At 46.3% G+C, this 21,371-nt stretch overlaps 1 protein-coding gene across 1 annotated transcript; it reads left to right on the top strand.

Annotated features, from left to right (window-relative positions):
• Nucleotides 1–4,023: 4,023 nt before the first annotated feature.
• SLC16A12 (solute carrier family 16 member 12) lies at nucleotides 4,024–12,375 on the top strand (the record flags this gene model as incomplete). The annotated part of the gene is made up of 6 exons (XM_084290377.1): nucleotides 4,024–4,118; nucleotides 5,002–5,105; nucleotides 6,336–6,479; nucleotides 8,738–9,329; nucleotides 10,190–10,449; nucleotides 12,113–12,375. 6 exons carry the CDS (start codon nucleotides 4,024–4,026, stop codon nucleotides 12,373–12,375), a joined length of 1,458 nt encoding a protein of 485 aa, XP_084146503.1.
• Between the last annotated feature and the right edge of the window lie 8,996 nt (nucleotides 12,376–21,371).

Here is a 21,371-nt window from a genome sequence, read left to right as displayed (position 1 = left end):
TATTGATGACATAACTTCATCGTGTTGCCTTTTTTTGTTTGTTTGTTTGTTTGTTTGTTTTCTATCTTGAGGGCAGGCTCCCCTCTTATACCCGTCACCCCATAGCAGTTCTTTTCAAAACAACTTTTCACTGGTCAAACAACTTTGCATATAACAACAACAGCAAACACCCAGAAACTTCCATGCCTTAAAGGCTAGAGAACAAGCAACCCTGAGACTGCAGGGAATCTCCTGAATCACCCTTCTTTGTTCCCTCTAAACTCTTTTACATTCCTGATGGCCTCATCGATGTTATCATCAACCACGGGGCTTTCTGACCCCCGTGGCCACACTCCCACATCTCCCCCTTCTTTATTAATATCAACCATTTTCTCGACACGAGTTACCACTCCATATATAACAACGGTGATGCCCAGGTACATCAGACCTGCAAGTCACGCAGCTTGACCCCAAAGAGACAAGTGTGAATGCACCTGGTGCTCCTCGGAGCAGCAATGCTTCCTTGCTCACATCACCTTCATTTCATGCTGTAGCTATACCATTATTCAGCAAGTTTGTTTAAAAAAGGTCTTTGCAGTGGCAGGAGCAGTGGGCGGAGGGGGCAGTGAGGGCTTTGCTGTCTGCTCCCACATATGGTCAGCAGCAGCTGGCCATATGCAGGGCAGTTGATAGGCTGCCATGGATTTCTGTGCTCTCTTCCCTTGCAGGAGGCACCATGTGGCAAGGTGCAGGATTAACCTGGCACTTTCTCAGTAGCTTCATCCACTCCTTTTACTGCTGGCTGAGCAGGCACGGTAAGGGAGATGCTCTCAGGAGCAGTTGCTTTCTTTGCAGGGCTCTTGAAAATAGCAGCTGAAGTAAGGGATAGGTAATTTATCCTCCCACGTCAGAGTCTAACACGTTAATGTCAGAGGCAGTCACTGCTCTGCGAGCTGCCAGGGTAACTGAGGCTTCCTTAGGTATAGGCAGAATTGGTTGCCACCTTCACCCCACTGTTGCCTTCTGTGAACCCACAGCAAAGCACATTTATTCGGTGCTTGATTGAGCATCATCTGACAAAGGGTGCAAACAACAGAGCTCTTTCATGAGCTTTTCTTTCCACCCTGCTTTCTTTAGCAGGAGCTTTTATGCATGGATAAGGTGTGTTATAACAGCAGCCAGGACTGCAAGTGGGGATCAGGCCTTACAGTGCTAAAGGTTGAAGAGAGGGATAATTTGGGACTTAATGCTACACTAGAAAGCTTGAGGAAAGATGAACACAAGAGTGAACTAAGGTAGGGTTGGGAAGGGAGGAGGACATGGTTCCCCAGGTAAAGTATGTGCAGAGTCTGCAATCTGTACTGTCCATGGCATGGATGCACTTGGAAAACAGCATCAGGGTGTAAGCCAGTGAAGTTTTCTAACCTCAGCATAAATCTGTTAGGATGTCATACTAAGTGCTTATTACGCACGCACAGTGAGAAAGCAGGTGATTATTTAACTTACCAGTTTACCTATTAATTCAGTGGCTATGACAGGCACAATACTCCCTGAAGGGAGCGTGAAGTCAAGGAGACGGTTTTCACAGGTCCTGCTATGGGAGGGTTGGGTGGCCTGTTGTTGTGTTTGCCAGGCAGCTCCCATAATGGCATTGTTTTCAGCTGCTGGTAGCCTCATTAAGTGTTTGCTGTTCACGTGTGTGTGTTAGCAGGCAGGGATCTCTGAAAATAACAGCAAGTGATCACATAACCAAATACCTAATCTGTATTTGCTTAGCCTGATATGTCATCAAATTCTTCACAAGTATGCTAACATACACCGAAAATGCTAACTGGGGTCTCAGACCCTATTGAAGCTTGCCTGGGAAGTTGGGTCAGGGACCTAGGCTGAGGACCAAGTACCCAGCTCTTGCTGTACGTGCATTAAAAATAGCTAGGGCTTTCCATTTGGAGACTGTTGAATCCTCTGAAAGATTGTGTGTGTATTTCCACTTTATTACAACATACTTAATAAATCAGGGTTATAGTTATCTCATCTGACTTTTCTGGAACTTCCTCTTCCATCCTTAATAACCAAAATTTGAAATACAATTTTCATCCCTCCAGGAGGGGCAGCAAAATATATTGTTCAGATCCAAAATAAGAATCCCTGCCTTGCCAAGACTCTACAAAAGTGCTGCGGAGGTACTTCTGAATCGCATAGGATCCCTCTGCAGTGTATCATGTGCTTATTGCAAACTCCACCAAACTGCATTACTTGTGATCGCCAGCAAAACTTCAAGCAAAATCACTGGCACTTTATCAGTGTGCTATTAATTCAGGCAGCTGTCGTGGATTGTCATGGGATATTCTATAACCCCAGCATTTGAATGTAACATATTAAACCTGTAATAAATCCATCTTTGAGGCCCCTAGTGTTGGATGCAAAGTGTGGTTGCTGCTCGGTACTTGCTGTGCTTGTTCAGATGAGTTTGTCAGGGTAATGTTGCAATGGGAGGCTTTGTTGCCAAACCAGGATATAATCTATCTGTGACACTCTGGCTTTATGCTAGATTGGATATCTGCTTTTCTTGTGGCTATGTTAGAAGCAAATACCTACGAAAGTGTTGAATTTTGTTTCCCATCTGCATAGACAGGGAGACAGGGATGTGGTTGTTGCTTGCATCAAATTGTGCTGTTTTTTTTTCATGCCCTGGTCATTTACTGATCCAGAATGAAGAATCGTGTAATGACACAGCCTTCACTGTCAGACAGTTGCTGCTTGGAGCTATGCAGACAGGGATGCAGAATTGACCCTATTAGTTAAAAAATCAAGAATGAGTCATTCGTTCAAGTCAGCTCAGTCCAAAAGTAAAGTACACCCTGCAAAATTGTGTCATATGGATGGATTCAGCAATTAAGATGTATGGTCTGCTCACAAATCTGCAGTGCATGCTGGAAGGCAAATACAGAATGTGGGCATCAAGTAGCAAGTCCATGGACGTGTCCTCTGTATCATGCGCCTGGAATCCTCTAACTTCTGATTGCATACTTTTTCAGCTTCCCTAATGGACTTTTAACAAAAATTTTGTGAATAATGCTATACTTCCTTGCCTACACACATACTTCCTTATCTTACTACATTAACCCATGTGGTTTACCTTCCTTCCTCTATTTGTTCATATGCTGCCTCAAGGCAAAGCAAGTTTTGTTTAAGTCAGATTTTGTTTCAGAACATAGTGGCGAAGAAGGATGTGGGTATGCACTGGTTTGTGTAGTGCTGTTTGTTTGCCTTGAAGCAAATAGGTAAAGTCAAAAAATGGACTTTACACTTCAAGGAAAAAGCCACAAGGCTTGTGAGGAGGCCAGTGATGTCCTCTGGATCATGTGGGCATCTGCAAAGGCTGCTTAGAAAGCTATGTCAGCTACATAGGCAAATTTGGCTACACGTTGGAAAGTTGTGTCAGAAAACTATCCTGTCTCCACTCTGAAACTTTCAATGATCTTTTACATACCGGAGTCCTAGCAATTGAACACCTCGAAGATGTGGTTTGAAATCTTAAACTCATTTGGATCTCCTTTGCTTTGTGTGTTTTGTTCTTATCAGTTGTGGGAATGAACTTGTAAAGACTGCATCCAGCTGGGATCCTTTACAGTCACTTAGGAGCATGCATGAGGTACCAGGTTTGGAGCTGCTTACAAAAGCTCTGATAGTTACAGCTGTGAATTTGTTTGATCTTTCTGAGCTGCTGTGACCATTGCTATGTGATCCAAACTGTGACTATGTCAGATGTCCCATTTGAGATGTGACCTATTCTTTCTAAAAAGAGTGTAGCACTTTATTAATATCAATCATCTTCTCGACACGAATTACCACGAGGAAGCTGCGCTTCCTAGCCAGGCAGTGTGATTTCACAGCTCTGTACCTTGACACCTCTCTACCTGCTTTTCTTCCCTTTCTGCAGATGGCGAACAGCCCACAGGCTGGGCCACCCCAGCAAGCAGTGTCAGGAGGAGCCAGCCCCCAGCCCTGAGGAGGGGAACAGGAGCGTGGCCGCACAGCGCCATGGCCCCGCGCAGTGGCCCACCTGATGGCGGTTGGGGCTGGATGATCGTTGCCGGCTGCTTCCTGGTCACCATCTGTACTAGGGCCGTGACGAGGTAAAGGGGCTGCTGCTTGTCTCTCCGGCCTGCTGCGGCACTATCCCTTTCTTTTATGCCCTCAGAAATATTTCTCAACAATGGAAAGAAGAGGAATAGGCCACTGCCTTGCACAAAAATGATGTGTGTCTTTGGGGTGAGATGGCTTCCGCAGCTGCTGCTGGGCCGCTTTGCGGTCAGCTGGAGGCAGAGGAGCCTACTCCCTGTGAACATGGATGTTAAGCTATGTTAAGCTGAGACAGGCACCCTGGGGAGGGAGAGACACTGAGACAGCATCTTCTTGGACAGTCAGTATAATATAAATGGAGTGTTTCCCACTAAATATATATATGTATATATATATATATATATTTTTTTTTTTTCAATAATTTTTTTTTTTCAATAAAACTGCCAGGTTTAAGGATCTGAAGTCTAGGATCTTGGGATAAATAGCACAGAAGTGGCATGCAAACATCGACACAGTGTAATCTCTCTCAATTAGTTAAATCTATCTGAATTAGGTTCTAGATCAGCCTGATTCCCCTGTTAGGATCATAGCTGGGCGCCATTTTGTGATTCCATTGTTGCCAGTGCAAAGCAAGGGTTCTTCCCTAGCTGAATCACACTAACCAAAGTGCTTTATATAAAGTACTGTTGGGACTACTAAACTTGCATGTGCCATATGACGTTTTGTCTCATGTATTAATTATCTTCATTTCCAAAACCCTTTTGCAACTGTTTAAAAATGTCCATCCAGCTGGGATCAATACAAACCAGATTTAATTTTCCTGGGAGCTGGAGAAGACCTTCAAGAAGGTTCTCTTTACTGCTGAAGAATGAGACTGCTTTCTGTGAGGCACATATCCCAGGTTTAACAGATTGTTGTTCATGTTATCTTTCCTAGGTGCATCTCAATTTTTTTTGTGGAGTTCCAGGCATATTTTGGGCAGGATTATGCCAGAACAGCTTGGATCCACTCCATTGTTGACTGTGCCACGATGCTCTGTGGTGTGTATTACACTTTAACGACAAGTATGACTGCTTTTTCTTCAGCTCCATCTCGTTTTGGCACACCCGTCAGCCAGTGGAGTAGGCTGGGAAACATGGTTGCTGTGGACTCTCTGGGGTCTGGTATAACTGAGCCGCTTCCCTCAGCATAGTTGGGCAGGAAGGGAGTGTCTTCATACTACTGAAAAGAAACACAATTTTGTTTTGTCAAGTGATCTAAGTTTCCAGAAATGTACTTTTGTCAAGGTCTAGTGGGACAAGTTGTGTTTGAGAGCTGCTAACTGAGCATGTGTTTCTTTTGCCTATTGATTGGAATCATATTTGAGAGCTAGCACAGTCTGTACTTCTAGCCTTCGAATCATGTCACATCATCATCATTTTAGCAGACTTGTATTTACAAATATTCTTTTCCCTTAAAAGGAACTTCTGTGCTACTAAGAATAATATGCATCAATTCAGCAGCTGCACTAAAGTTTCTCATGGGTTTACTTCAAAATTATACAATTTAGGTGAAAATTCAGGCTTTAATCCTGACATGGAGGAGTTAATCCATGAGAATATCCATGAGGGTTTAGGAACACAGCCGAATTGAGACATAGCAACTCTCCTGCATCAGCCAGGTTATGTCTTGAAAAAAGATAGATGAGGATAAGCTTGTCCTGGCATTACAGGTAGCAGAGAGGGAGAGGGCTGGAGATGACATCCCCTGGTAGAGGCAGGGTGACCTGGGAACTGTCACTGTAGGAGAAGGTCCGGACAGGTTTGGTGGCTCTGGAGATGGTCCTCTGGAGACCTCTCACACCTAAGTCTGGCACAGAGCCTGCAGGAAGGACGCCTGAAGTTTCTGAAGTCTGAAGAGCAGATTGCGTGTTGGGGAAGGCCTCTGCAGTTGTAAGAATGGAGTAAAGAACAGCGTGGGCTGTATCCGGTTGTTGCTGTGGCCTCTCTTGACCCTGAAAACTTCAGAGTAGCTGTGTCCCATAGTGACTTTGATCTGCTGAAAAAGCTACTGTAAACTTTAGCTTTATCCTGACTTTCGGGAAAATAATTTTAGAAGGTTTTTGATTCTCACACCATTCTGATAGGAAGGGTTGCTGAAAGACCACCCTGCGTAGCTGTGATCACCGCTTTCCCCTGCTTTCCTGCTGTGTCCTTTCCCTTGATGTTAGTTGCAATGAACTATTTTTGAGGACTTGCTATTAACTACCAGCTTTATTTGTTTCGTTGAAGCCCCACTTGGGAGTTTAATAAGTAATCATGTATCCTGCCAAGTTGGTATCATGCTAGGAGGGCTGCTTGCATCTACTGGACTAATATTGAGCTCCTTCGCCGCCAGCCTGGAACATCTCTACTTATCATTAGGAGTCCTTACAGGTAGGAGGCACTCAGCTCCTTTGGTCTAGTCAGGAAAGCAACACGGGAATGATAAAAAATTACAGCCTTTCCTTTAAAGAGGGGTGATCTCTTCTCCATGTCATATTGCCACATCCGTGGTCAGTAGAGATACTGAGGCTTGTTCTCCTCATTGTGAAAAAAGGGGTTCTGGCTGAAGTCAATGGGTGAACAGCCCAAATATTGCATGCTGCTACAGCATCTCTTTAACGTTAGAGAGAAGACTATGGAAAAAGCTGTGAAATTATGGGAGCTCAAGAAGGACTTCCGCTACCAGTGATACACATAAAATTTTCTCTTTCACCTGTGATTTGTGAGGATTTTGTTGTGGTAGTGGTTCTAGAGTGCCCCCAGATATTTGCATATTAAAAAATGAAATTTAAATCAAAACAAAAGAACTAAGCGGGCAGGGTAGCCCTGGGTGAATACGTAGTACTTCAGCTGTGCACTTTATCTGCATTATATTCCCTTTGAAAAGCAAACACATCCCTGGCTGATAGTATTGCTGTAGCAGCAACTCCATTTGCATTCAGGTATGTAGATAGCAGATATTTTTGCTCTGTCCAATTTTCCCATGTTTTCAGTGAACTGAGGAACATTAGTGGTGCCCATAGTCACACTGACATTCCTTCATTATTAATACTGACCTGGTAGCCACGGTGATATAAGCCCTTGTACTTGGTCCCCTGCTGTTTAGTAAGGAGGTGGTGGAATTACTGCAGTTCACATGCTGCCAACAGCTTATTTAAAAAAAAAATAAATCCGTGTTGTAGTGCATGTAGCTCCTTCATTACAGTGTTAATCTGTTGACAAATGTGTTCATAACAAATAAAAAGGTTCCTTGTAACTCAAAAGGGCTGTGCCACATACAACGCTAATGCCACGGAGGCTTCCTTAGTGAAAACCACAATTAATATTGGGGTGGAAAAGCAATTGCACTTCATAGATGGGGCTGTAAAGAGTCCATTCTGCAAGCAGTTAACTTCTAGTCTGTAGGGAGTGATTAATGTAGAGATAACTGTTGGTAAATGCTAGTGGTGATGCTCCAATCCAGAGAGGAGGCAGGAACATAACTGACAAAGGTCCATAAAAATGCAGGACTTGAAACTGTGAAAAGTGAGACAGAGATGAGAAAGGGGACTGACAACAGGTAGCAGAGCTCACTCTAAGAGACATGGAAATATTTTCAGTCACAAACTTTGCATTTCTACTTTTCACTGGACATTTTTGGCTTTTGGGGACCTATTTCCTCTGCCAACTCATTCGAAATAGAGTATGCTTGTCACAGCTGCTCTGCCATCTCCTTCCCTTGCCCCCTCTAATCCACTTAGCTCAGCACTTGCCCAGCACAGAGGAGGCCTTTGAGGAGAACCTTGCAAGCCGGTTATGGCACAGATGATTACCTCCCTGGCTGGCAAGTTCTGCCGGAAGCCATGGGGACCCTTTTAACCTGAACGTAGGATGTGTTCCAAAACCCTAGTCAGTAACACATTTCAGTGTCTGATTCAGAAGTGCATGTTTAGTATTGGGGCGAGTAATTGATGGTTAAAATTGCTCTGGTTTCTGCAACAGAGACCACAGTCTTTTCCAAGAGATGGATTTTATTTGTCTGCTGACTTGGGCATGGCTTTTTCTTCTGAGGCTTTTTTCCCCTCCTTACTTGTACAAAGAGATTTACAAATGCTCAGGACTCCAACCAGCTGCTGCATTGAGTTAGTTTAGCTGACTAAAACACGTTTAGTGCAGGATATCAGTGACAGAGTCTAACTCCTTGTGCTGCCTTTGAGACCTGAAAATGAATAGCTGGGTTTGCACCAGACTGAAACACAAAGCATTGCCTCACCAGACCAGTGTGCCCCACACTGGTGTCTGTGTGGGCTCTGGGATGAGACCTCATGTGGTATCCAGGAGACCTCATCTGGTATCCAGGAAAAACTGACATGCTATTTTTCTGATGTTCATTGATAGTCCTTGTTCTCGTTATTAAACGCACCCCATCACTCCTGTCTGAGCCTTGTTATCATAGATTTATAATGATCCATTAGATTTGTCGAGTCAGTGACCCTGATGGTGGAAGAAGGGAATCATCCTGGTTTCTTTTCACACTATGACTGGGCTGCATGTCAGGAAGAGCTTCCTATTCATTCGTGCTGATGGAAGTAGGCTGTGTGGTTTAATTTAATGTGTTCCTTATGTTCGTGCTCAGAATTAAGCCATCTGCACTGTGCTTTCTCTTCCAGGACTTGGGTTTGCACTCTGTTATTCCCCAGCCATCGCAATGGTGGGCAAATATTTCAACAAGAGGAAAGCATTGGCTTATGGAATAGCCATGTCTGGAAGTGGAATTGGTACCTTCATCCTGGCCCCTGTGGTCCAACTCCTAATTGAGCAGTTTTCCTGGCGTGGGGCATTACTCATCCTGGGAGGTTTTGTTCTAAACCTCTGCGTCTGTGGTGCCTTGATGCGGCCCATCGCCCTTAAGGAGGACCGTAAAACTGCTCCGGGGCTTCTTGAACAGGAGTATGTCCCTGAAGCACAGAAACAAGACTTAAAGCGAATGTCCATCTGTTCACCTTTAATCAAAGCATGGTCGCACGAGTGTTTATGCTACTGTTCATGGAAGGAATATGACTTTTTGCTCATGCCAGGCTTCATGGTGCTAGCAGTGTCGGTCTTATTTATGGCGTATGGCTGCAGCCCTCTCTTTGTCTACTTAGTGCCTTATGCCTTGAGCGTTGGAGTGAGCCATCACCAGGCTGCCTTCCTCATGTCCATACTTGGTGTCGTTGATATCATTGGTAACATCACCTTTGGATGGCTAACAGACAGAAGGTAATGGCGTACGGCTAAGGAAATTCAAGCTTTAGCCAGTGGGAGGCTAGATGCAAATGGGGTGTAATGCACATAAAAGGTAACATTATGTATGTTGTCTGTAGCACCTGTAATGTTTCTAGAAAACCAATGAACAAACTTTCAGAAATGCTTGCTGTTTAATGGTTTTGTCTCTTTGGAGTTCATTGGCATCTACTGGACCCCGCCCAACCCCAAGAAACGATGTGTTTCTGAAAAGCTAAAAGCTCTTCCATTTGACCATGGAAATGTAACCTCTTTCCTAAGGTATATCAAGCATGAACTTCTGTACCTCATCCCTAGAGGATGATGCTACTTGTGCCTTTCCATCTCTTTTGTGCTGCTGGAGGGATGCAGAAGTGATGGAAAAGGACCAAGTACATGCCTACCACTGTCAGGCATGTACTTCAGGGCTGACCTAAAACTGTTATACATCTCCCAGTATAAGAGAACTCACCATGCTTTATTAACTCAGCCATTCGAGACATCTGTGTGCAGCATCTGGCTAAACTAAGAGATGTTTTGGTTCTAAGGAGCACATTATTCTTTGTGCTTACTCAGTTTGTAGGAAAAATCAGTCATTGGTTTTGTGGGGCAGGGAGAGAGGAATTGCCATCTCACTTGGCTAAACTAACTCCAGTGGGGTGCTGCTCTCCAGGTGTTTCTGCAACTGTAGCGGGGTATCTTTCCTCAGCCAAGCACCTCACTGGTTGAGCTTTTCATCTTGAAGATGGAGTAATAAGTTGGACTTAAATTTGAGCAACATGAAAGAGAGACTGAAGTGCTGCACAGTGACTGCGGTGCTGTGTCCAGTGATACCCTTTCCTGTTTTGAATTTGCAGGTGTCTGAAGAAGCATCGGCACTTTTGCTACCTCTTTGCTGTGGGAATGGATGGCCTCTGCTGCCTTTTCTTGCCAGTTCTCCAGACCTTCCCCTTGCTTGTGCCTTTCTCCTTTACCTTTGGCTACTTTGATGGAGCTTATGTAACGCTGATCCCTGTTGTGACGGCAGATGTCGTGGGAACTTCTTCCTTATCTTCAGCACTGGGTGTTGTGTATTTTCTGCATGCCATACCGTATCTAGTGAGCCCGCCTGTTGCAGGTCAGTTCACAAATGACTTTCCTATAATCTCATCATTACTTTGATTTCAACTGTTGACCAAAGCATTTAGTCTAGAGCTTGAACAAAAATAGATATCAATGTGATAGTAAACATTTTACTGTCACTTTCAATTACCATTTTACAATTTGATGGAAGATTTCTTTGAAAAAAAATTTTTTTTTTCTTTTTCCTGGAAGCTTTTGAGCATCTCATGTTTTACCCTCTGACAGAGCATTCTCTTTCTGTGGAACTGTGCACTGAAGGGTGAAGCACAGGCATGCACCCTGTGGTGTCCAGGTGAGGAGGGCCTGGCTCCTGGCTCTGGGCTGCTTTCCTGCAGCTTGTTTCTCTGTCGCTAGTGACTAAAAGCTGTGGTACAGTATTTACTCTAATTTTCAAGCTATAGGTTTTTCAGCATTTTGAGTATATTAGTAACAGTCCCCATTTTTCCCTTTGAATTGGTCAAAATGATATTCCTCTGGTGTGTTTATTGGACTGGTGGGAAAAAGGTGCAAAGTGCCTTGTCATCTCCTTTTCGGATTCCCAGGAAGAAATGCAGGTGGGCTTTGGTGGGATGTAATAGGAAAGGATAGGAAATACACACTGAATGGGAAGGTAGCCCCTGGGCAGAGAAGCAACACACACAGACCTTCATAAGACTTGAGATCCACTTAAGCTCTGTCTTGATGGAATGATTTCTACATATAGAGTAAGCTGAAATTAAAAAACAAAACAAAACAAAGAACAGACAAAAACACTATGAAATTGGGTTTCTAAGAGCTGTTACATTATCACTTCACATAGGTTAGAAATTGTGTAAGTAGATGGAAGAAAAGATTTCTCTGAAATCATACAGTTTTGAAAATGATAGCTAAAGAGATTCATTGCAAGTTGTTGTTTTTTTTTATTTTTTTGATCTAGAGGACTTAATCTTTTTATCTCTGAACTGCTTTGAACAGTGGGTGAGTCAGCTTCACTGCTGTTGGTCACAGACTCACAAACTCATCCCTGTGGTATCAAACCATCTTTTCCCCTATCAGTTTCATTGCAGTGAAGTAATGATGAGAGCTGTACTCCTGTTATTCTTTAGAAAGATGTTGACACAGTTTTGAATATTATAGAAGGTCAGAAATCTTTTTCAAATGTATAAATATGTCTTGCACATCTCCGCTATTCACATCAATTTCCAATTGGACTCTATTTCTGAGGCTTTTAATTTAATTTTCTGTAGCAAAAGATACTGCAAAAAGGAATACTCTGAAGTGATGCGCGAGCCTAGGGCATAGCTCACTAGCTTCAGTCAGAGGATCTCATATACACTGTATTTAATCCTGTGGCTCTTCTAAGCATGTCTAAAGACTTCCAGTTAAATCCACATGGTTGAAAGATGTCTGTGCAGTATTGTGGTGATGACTGCTGTGCTTTTTCTCATGGGTTTGACTTCCAAACAAAGGCACATAATAAAATTATCTGCCTGCTGATGTTGTGGACAAATTTCCCCCAGCCCCAGGAGGTAAAGGTATAGTGATGGCAATGTAAACCTGTCTTGTTTGATGGCGTTTGTCTGTGATACAACTTCAGAAGTGCTGCTGATCACAGGACTTGCAAATTACAAGAATTCTGTCAAGCCTGAAAAAAAAAAAAATGACTTGTCTTCCTACAGGTTGGCTTGTGGATACAACGGGCAGTTACACCGCGTCATTCCTCCTGTGTGGATTTTCTATGATATTTAGTTCAACGTTACTGTGTTTTGCAAGACTGGCAAAGAAAATCAACAGAACGCATTTAAGGTCACTCACCAATGACACCCACAGCAAACATCACATCTGGACAAATGGAGCAATAGCTTACTCTGTCACCGGAGAATTAGACCAAAAGGATGCTGAACTTTTGTCTGTGGATACAAGCAGCTATAGCAACAGATGACAAGCACTGTCAAAATTCAGCGCTGTGCAGCCATGACTGAGACAGAGGGGGCTGCATTGTGTTGCACTGCTGAAGATGCTACTTCTGTGAAACAAGGCATCTCCGTTAGATTTTTATGTCAGGTTTTGGTAGGCTAAAATCTACACAGAAAGTTAATGCAGTAATAGAACAAAGCTAGACTGAAAGTGAAGAGAGTTGGTAGATACAAGTGTCGACAGATTTATTTCTAAGGAAATATGTTGACTCCAAAGGTAATCTCAAAAAACATAATTGGATATAATGAAAAGAAAAATACAAAGTAATCAGTCAACAAAGCTGAACAATAATGTTTAAATTATTTCAAAAATAGTATTAATGAAATAATTTTTTTGGTGTTCCAATCAATTGTTTCAATGGAGTAACACATGCCACTGAGAAACCTCTCCATTTATCAGTCTTCATTAAACTCTTTGTCAAATGCCAAAGCTATTTGTTATAAAATCTGCCAGGAAGCTGTGATTAATGCTGAAAGCATCTCTGAAGCAGCTTTAATTTTTACAGCATGCCTGAATCTTGTACATACATTGCAACTTCATTTCAAATGTGGTTTTAGAGCTACTTTCCTAGTCCTCCTACAGCAAAGTTTTGAGGTGGCTGCTGTTTTGTTTTTTTTTTTTTTTTTTCTTTTTTTTTTTTTTTCTTTTTTTTTTTTTTCTTTTTTTTTTCTTTCTCTTGGAAATCTCTAAAGGATGAATTTCTAAACAATGACATTCCAGGTATGATACTCCAGCTGATCTTTTCTGGGTGGATGGAAGAGTTGCTGTGGCTGCTCAGCCATATGAAAAGGAGTGAATCTGTACCAGGAGACTAGGTGTGCTGGTAGACAAACCTGCTCTAGCTTCATTAGTTGGAAGAAGTCCAAAGGCAGCCCAGGAGACTGGGAGGAGAAGCTCTTGTTTTTCCAAATGCAGAGTCTCTTCCTCCTGCAAAATCACTAGTTGCTGAAAAAAAATAATTTTTGTGAGCAGATGACTGAGAAACTCCCACCCCAGATGCTCTACCTAAAGAAGATCTCGGCAGACAAGTTGCTCATCCTGCATATTGCAATGGCAAGCCTGTCCCTTTTTGGATCCAGGAGACATATCTTCAGGTGGTGCAAATTACTCATTTATACTAACTGGAGAGCTGATCGGGTCACTTGTCCTGGCTGGCCAGACAGCAGCGGCTGTGATTTGCTGATGATTTCCTGCTAGTTGTGCTAGGGGTGTACTACAGCTGGCTGATTTGTTGAACTTAGAGACTGAATGTAGCTCATGGCAGTAAATTACTGATGTGATGGTTTATTGAATAATGAGATGCTTCTACATTTCCAAAGTGAAACTGTTAGAGATGGAGGAACTTCACATTCTGAAGTGCAAATATTTTCTGTTTGATGCTGTATAAAACTGTATTCTGTTCACTAGCAAATTGATCAGAGTCCAGATAAGTTTTATTAATGCTATGCTAGTAATTTTGTTAATCACTTGCGGTATATTTGATGTTTGCTATTGGTGTCCTATTCCATTCTGTGCCTCAGAAGGGAAAGCAACACAGGCTGCTGTTCACAAATTTGAATTAGATCAGGAGTACACCCACAGGGTCATAATGTATTTTTATATATATATGAATAGTATGTGTATCAATTTCTTCTATTTTTCATGCATATTTCAAATATAACATATTAAAATTGTTTGACTTCAGTTGTCTGCACTCAAAGCATTTACCACTACCATGCTCCAGAAGTACATTTAGAAGTACAGTTAAAGATTGTTTTATTAAGGGATGATAATGTTCAGGCTGTTCTCCATACAGGGTAGGCTGGCATAGCACAGTGCAGCAGTAGGCACAGACACCTCAGAAATCTGTGAACAATTTGCCAGGATAACGTGGTGCTTTCAGTGCAGCAGTAGGCACAGACACCTCAGAAATCTGTGAACAATTTGCCAGAATAACGTGGTGCTTTCCCACCAGCCCACTGAGCACTGATGGATGCAAGCTTGGATAGAGCACTCAGATGAATCCTGTCCGTGCTAATGCTCTGCTCCAGGTGTTCCATGCAGTGCATGAAAATACACTGTAAGTGCAGAATATGATCTTTAATTGGTTTTATTTTTTTTTCTAGGCCTTTGGACAGCTCTGCCATTTCAGCTTTGTGCTTAGTCTTGCATTGTACCTTTGGAAAGTTGAATTTTCATGTTAGCAAAAAGTACATGTGGGCAACTAACACACCCCTAGGTGGATTTAGCACTTACTCCCCCATGGAGTGAATGAGTAGGTCCTGAAGAGCAGGGTATTTAGGGATCCAGTGAATGGGGCCCAAACAAACGAAAAAGTGCATAGGAGCAATTGCATTAAATGAAGTGTCCACAAACAAGCCCCAGTTTTGCAAAGGTGAGCTAAGCGAAACCACCCTGAGGCTTTTTGTTACTCTATGGAAACCTCCCACTGCTGGGATGTCACTTGCTACAAACCCCAGCTGCCCAACAGCTCCGGGTCTGAATTTAACCCCAAACTCCCAGTGTTGAGCAGCGCTCAGCTGGTGGGGCCTGCAGAGCTACTCTGTCCTGGGTGGCAGCCGGACACTTGCTTGCGCAGATGCAGGATGCTGTCAGGGCTTCTTAAAGAGTAATGAATGACAGTGGACTGGAAAGGCAGTGGGGGACTCAACTGCTGGAAGCACAGCATTTGTTTCTGTCCCAGGAGGTTTGAAATGGAGCAATCGTCATTCTTTTGGAAGTCACAGAATCACAGAATTTCTAGGTTGGAAGAGACCTCAAGATCATCAAGTCCAACCTCTGACCTAACACTAACAGTCCCCACTAAACCATATCCCTAAGCTCTACATCTAAACGTCTTTTGAAGACCTCCAGGGATGGTGACTCCACCACTTCCCTGGGCAGCCTGTTCCAATGTCCAACAACCCTTTTGGTAAAGAAGTTCTTCCTAATATCCAACCTAAAACACCCCTGGTGCAACTTGAGCCCATTCCCCCTCGTCCTGTCACCAGGCATGTGGGAGAATAGACCAACCCCCACCTCGCTACAGCCTCCTTTAATGTACTTATAAAGAGCGATAAGGTCACCCCTGAGCCTCCTCTTCTCCAGGCTGAACAAACCCAGCTCCCTCAGCCGCTCCTCGTAGGACTTGTTCTCCAGACCCCTCACCAGCTTCGTCGACCTTCTCAGGTCTTTTGAGCACCTCAATGTCCTTCTTGTAGCGAGGGGCCCAAAACTTAACTCAGTACTCGAGGTGCGGCCTCACCAGAGCCGAGTACAGGGGGACAATCACTTCCCTAGACCTGCTGGCCACACTGCTTCTTATACAAGCCTGGATGCTGTTGGCCTTCTTGGCCACCTGAGCACACTGCTGGCTCATATTCAGCCGACTATCCACCAGTACTCCCAGGTCCTTCTCCACCTGGCAGCTTTCCAACCACTCATCTCCCAGCCTGTAGCTCTGCTCAGGGTTATTGCGCCACAGGTGCAGGACCCGGCACTTGGCCTTGTTGAACTTCATACAGTTGGCCTCAGCCCATCGGTGCAGCCTATCCAGATCCTCCTGCAGAGCTTTCCTACCCTCAAGCAGATCAACACACGCACCTAACGTGATGTCATCTGCGAACTCACTGAGGGTGCACTCGATCCCCTCATCAAGACCATCAATAAAGATATTAAAGAGGACCGGCCCCAGTACTGAGCCCTGGGGGACTCCACTAGTGACTGGCCTCCAACTGCATTTGACTCCATTCACCACAACTCTTTGGGCCCGGCTATCCAGCCAGTTTTTAACCCAACAAAGCGTACACCAGTCCAAGCCACGAGCAGACAGTTCCTTGAGGAGAATGCTGTGGGAAACGGTGTCAAAAGCCTTGCTGAAGTCAGGTAGACCACATCCACAGCCTTTCCCTCATCCACCGAGCACATCACTTTGTCATAGAAGGAGATCAGGTTCATCAAGCAGGACCTGCCTTTCATAAACCCATGCTGACTGGGCCTGATCACCTGGTTGCCCTGTAAGTGCCGCGTGATGACACTCAAGATAATCTGCTCCATGAGTTTCTCTGGCACTGAGGTCAAACTGACAGGCCTATAGTTTCCCAGGTCTGCCCTCCAGCCCTTCTTGTAGATGGAGGTCACGTTTGCTAGCCGCCAGTCAACTGGGACCTCCCCCGATAGCCAGGACTGCTGATAAATGATGGTAAGCAGCTCGGCCAGCTCCTCCGCCAGATCTCGCAGTATCCTCGGGTGGATGCCTTCTGGCCCCATCGACTTGCGTATATCCAAGTGCCGTAGCAGGTTGCCAACCATTTCCTCATGGATAGTGAGGGCCACATTCTGCTCCCCATCCCCTTCCACCAGTTCAGGGTACTGGGTATCCAGAGAGCAACTGGTTTTGCCGCTAAAGACTGAGGCAAAGAAGGCATTAAGCACCTCTGCCTTTTCCTCATCTTTTGTAACTAAGTTCCCCCCGCATCCAGTAAAGGCTGGAGATTCTCCTTAGTCCTCTGTTTTTCACTGATGTATTTGTAAAAACATTTTCTGTTGTCTTTGACGGCAGTAGCCAGACTGAGCTCCAGATGAGCTTTGGCCTTTCTACTTTTGTCCCTGCACTGCCTCGCAACATCCTTATAGTCCTCCCGAGTGGCCCGCCCTCTTTTCCAAAGATTGTAAACCCTCTTTTTCCTCCTAAGCTCAAACCATAATTCTCTGTTCAGCCAGGCCATTCTTCTTCCCCACCAGCTTGTCTTTGGGCACATGGGAACAGACCGCTCCTGTGCCATTAAGACTTCCTTCTTGAAGAGCACCCAGCCTTCCTGAAAACTCCTCTGCCCTTCAGAACCGCCTCCCAAGGGACTCTGCCAACAAGTGTCCCGAACAGTTCAAAGTCGGCCCACCAGAAGTCCAATACAGCAGTTTTACTGGTCCCCTTCCTGGCTTCTCCAAGAATGGAGAACTCTACCATTTCATGGTCACTCTGCCCAAGACAGTTTCCAACCACCATATCTCCCACCAGCCCTTCTCTGTTTGTGAAGAGAAGGTCTAGCAGGGCACTTCCCCTGGTAGGCTCACTAACCAGCTGCGTCAGGAAGCTATCTTCCACGCTCTCCAGAAACCTCCTAGACTGTTTTCTCTGGGCTGTGTTGTGCTTCCAGGATGTATCTGGGAAGTTGAAGTCCCCCACGAGAACAAGCGCTGATGACTTCGCAACTTTTGTCAGCTGCCTCTAGAATTCCTCATCAGTCTCCTCATCCTGGTTTGGTGGTCTATGACAGACCCCCACCAGGATGCTTCCCTTGTTGGCCTTCGCGCTGATCCTAACCCATAGGGACTCCACCTTGTCATTCCCAGCCTCAAGTTCCACGACATCAAAATTCTCTCTGATACAGAGAGCCACACCACCACCCCTTCCATGCTGCCTGTCCCTTCTGAAGAGCCTATAGCCAGACATTGCAGCACTTCAGTCATGAGAGTGGTCCCACCATGTTTCCGTGATGGCAACCAAGTCATAGCCTGCCTGCCGAATGATGGCTTCCAGCTCCTCCTGTTTGTTACCCATGCTGTGTGCATTACTGTAGATGCACTTCAGTTGGGCCACTGCCTTCTCTCCCTGCCTTGCCATTGTTCCCCCGGCACAGCTCTAACAAGCCTTGTTTCAGCCCCATCCCCCCTCTTACCTAGTTTAAAGCCCTCTCAGTGAGCCCCGCCAGCTCCTGGCCTAGGATCCGTTTTCCCCTTAGAGATAGGAACCCATCTGCGGCCATCAGGCTGGGTGCTGAGTAAAGTGCCCCATGGTCAGAAAAAAAAAAAAAAATTCTGTGTTGGCACCAGCCTCTGAGCCATGTGTTTATCAGGTGGGCTTTTCTTGTCCTCTCTGTACCCCTCCCTGCCACCGTAGGGATGGATGAAAACACCACCTGTACTCCCGCTCCATCCACTAACCGTCCCAGTCCCCTAAAGTCCCGTTTGATGGTCTTCAGGCTTCTCTCTTCAGTGTCATCACTGCCAGCCTGGACTATTAAAAGAGGACAATAGTCAGAGGGGTGAACCAGGTTGGGAAGCTTTCTGGCAATGTCCCTGACCCTGGCCCCAAGGAGGCAGCAGACTTCCCTACGGGTAGGGTCAGGCTGACAAATAGGTCCCTCTGTTCCCCTGAGAAGGGAGTCGCCCACAACAATCACCCTTCTTTCTGTCCTGGTGGAGGCAGTCCTGAGGCGTGGAGTCAACTTCCTCGCCCTAGGCATCCTCCTGGGTAGACTTCCTACCTCTTCCTCAGCTACCAGTCTCTCAAGCTCCAGGGCCTCAAACCTGTTGTGTAAGGGCACCTGGGAAGGTGGGGCCGGTGGGGGGGGCATCGCCTGCGATGTCGAGCAGGGACCTGTTTCCATTCCTCCTCAACTCCTAGGCCCCCTGCCTCTGCCCGACAGCAGCAGGGCAGGGGGTCCACCCCCATCTGGGGGGTCTCACCTTGGTACCTGCCCTTCAGGCCACTCAGGGAGTTGCTCCACAAGTCTATCTCCTGCTCACACTCCCCGATATCCCTCAGCCTCTCGACCTCCTCCTTGAGTTCTGCCACGAGGCGGACCAGGTCATCCACCTGCTCGCACCTCACGCACACAGTCTCTTTGCCCCCCACAGGTGGTAGCAACAGGCTCAAGCACTCCCTGCACCCGGAGACCTGAACTGCCGCAGTTTCGAGCGGGCAGTTGGTCTGGGTGTGTGCAGACTTCCTGGAGAGCGCACTGTGCCTGGTGTACACCACTGCAGCTGAGCTAGCGGCAGACCGCCGTTAGAGGAGGTGTTCGTATGGGCGGGGGGGAACGCTCTACCCTGCCTGCCCTAACTGCCGCGCCACGCCCTAACTGCCGCGCCTCACCCTTGTGACGCGCCACGCTCTGTTTGCCCATCCTGTTCGCTGCGCACGCTCCAGGTCACTCGTATTCCCTAGGGGCAGCTTTTGAACGGCCGGGGAGGGGGCGCTGCTGGCTCCGCCTACGCCTCCTTCTCGCCTCGTTCACCTCCCTCGCGAGGGCTGCCGGGTCCTGGTGGTTCCCTCGAGTGGGCTCGGTGCCGGAAAAATTAGCCCTGCCTGTCCGATCCTCCGCTCCGCTGCAGAACGCGTCTGCCCCGGAGCCGATCACCTCGGCAAGTGGCCTCAATAAATAATGCCTTCTGCTAAGGGACTTATGGTGTATTCCAGTGCAGTCTCCTAGATGATCTAGGAGGTGATTTGGCCTCATAAACGAATGCCTCGTGCAGGGTTATCCCCCCTCCTTTTTCCTGCAGCGAGGCCGTTGCGTTCACGCGCGGATCAGCCGGCCTCGCTCCGGCGCCGCTCCGCTTCTGCCCGCTGGGCTCGGGCGGCGCGGGTGGCGGTGCCGCAGCACCACCCAGCGGGACGCGACGCAGATCGCTCACGGTGATGAAGACCGCGCCTTTCAGGCTTGCGTTTTTTCCCTAAATAGCTGGCTGGCTCTCCGTGTCTCCCGGGAAAGGGGCGGCAGGGTGTGGAGGGGAGCAGGGGTGTGCAACCGGGCCTTCGGCAGCCTGTGCCACCCGTCCCTTCGTCTCTTCCCTGCTGCCCTCAGGAAGGCTTGGATGGAAATTGCGCTGAGGTGAGAAACCTCAAGACTGAGCAGGGTAGTGGGGTCACCTCTTGTACCGTTATGCCCCACAGCTGAGCCCAACACCACAGGTAATCACCAGTTCCTGACTTCAGCCCTGCTGTTGTACCTACAAGCTCTGAGCACCGTGTCTCAGTCCCGCTCCCATCCTTCCCATTCTCCTCCCTCCCCTTTCCCTAGGTAGGGCCACTGCTGTTTGTAAGAGGAAAAGCTGGCAGGTGGCTAGAAAACATGGCCAGATTTGGTTAAGTTTGTGAAGTTAGCAGTCCCAGGTGTGGTTGAGTGTGCAGTGCACACTGTTATGCTCCTGGCTGCTTTTGCTCATGCTATAAAAGATTCTTAGAGAGCTGAGAGGGGACAGGTTCCTTGATGCATCATTGCCTGGCACCATGTTTTACGCTCCTGTAGGACACCGTCCTGTCTGCGCATGGGGCCTGCTGCTGCTCAGGGGGCAGGAAGGCTGCCGGGGGCTGGGAACAGAAATGCCCACCCTCCCACCCTCTCAGGGGCACGTGTATGGTCTGTTTAAGTGCTGGCAGCTGGATAGCGTTGCTGCCATATGTATGGCTGAAGCTCTGACATCTTCTGAAGCTTGTCAGACTTCAGTGTGCACCTTAACCTGGTGTGTGGGCTCTGTCACCGGCTGGCTTCGTTCTACATGACTGACTAGGGCTCAGGAGTGTTCTGGAAGTGCAGTCTTAATTTTCCCCAAGCACCATCATCTATTATGCCAAGGTACGTAATGTGGTATTAGACTGGCAAGCTGTGAATACCTTTAGTGATCTGAAGACAATCACTTCCTTAACCTAGTCACTGTCCTTTCAACCCTTTCTTCCCTTCTTGCGTGCTTTTTGTTCACCCAGCCCTTCTCCCACCTGCACCTTGCACTCGGGTTTCCATTTCTCTGGTTCTCCAGCTTCACTCCGTGCCCCAATTCCGGTTCAGTACATTGCTCGTGTTTTCTGTCCCTTGTTTCACCACATAGCCACAGACAACCGTCTCTCTGGCATCTCAGACACTGCCTTTCCTTCCACTCCAGACGTTTGCTCTAATGGCTCCCAAGAGTGCCAGTTTGGGTAAACTATATGGATGCTATTTTCTGCACAAATTGATTCTCTGGAGGAGCATCTGTGAACCCAGCCTCTCCGAGAGTCTGGGAAAATAAATGGGGCTATCTCCTGACCTTTCCATATCCCGCCCAAACTTTATCCCTTTTACTCTTTTGAATGGATGTTTCCCTTTCTTTCATCTACTAACATGAGCATTAGTCAGCGAAGAAATACTAGAAGCAGCAATTGGACGGTGCAATGCTCTTTGATAGTTCACAACAATGATACATGTTTTCAGTTCCAAGTAA

This window comes from Netta rufina (assembly GCF_964035555.1).
Source record: "Netta rufina genome assembly, chromosome: 7".
In the NCBI taxonomy this organism is placed as follows: Eukaryota; Metazoa; Chordata; class Aves; order Anseriformes; family Anatidae; genus Netta; species Netta rufina.
Note: the sequence above shows the minus strand (reverse complement) of the source record. Positions and strands in the feature narration are given on the sequence as shown.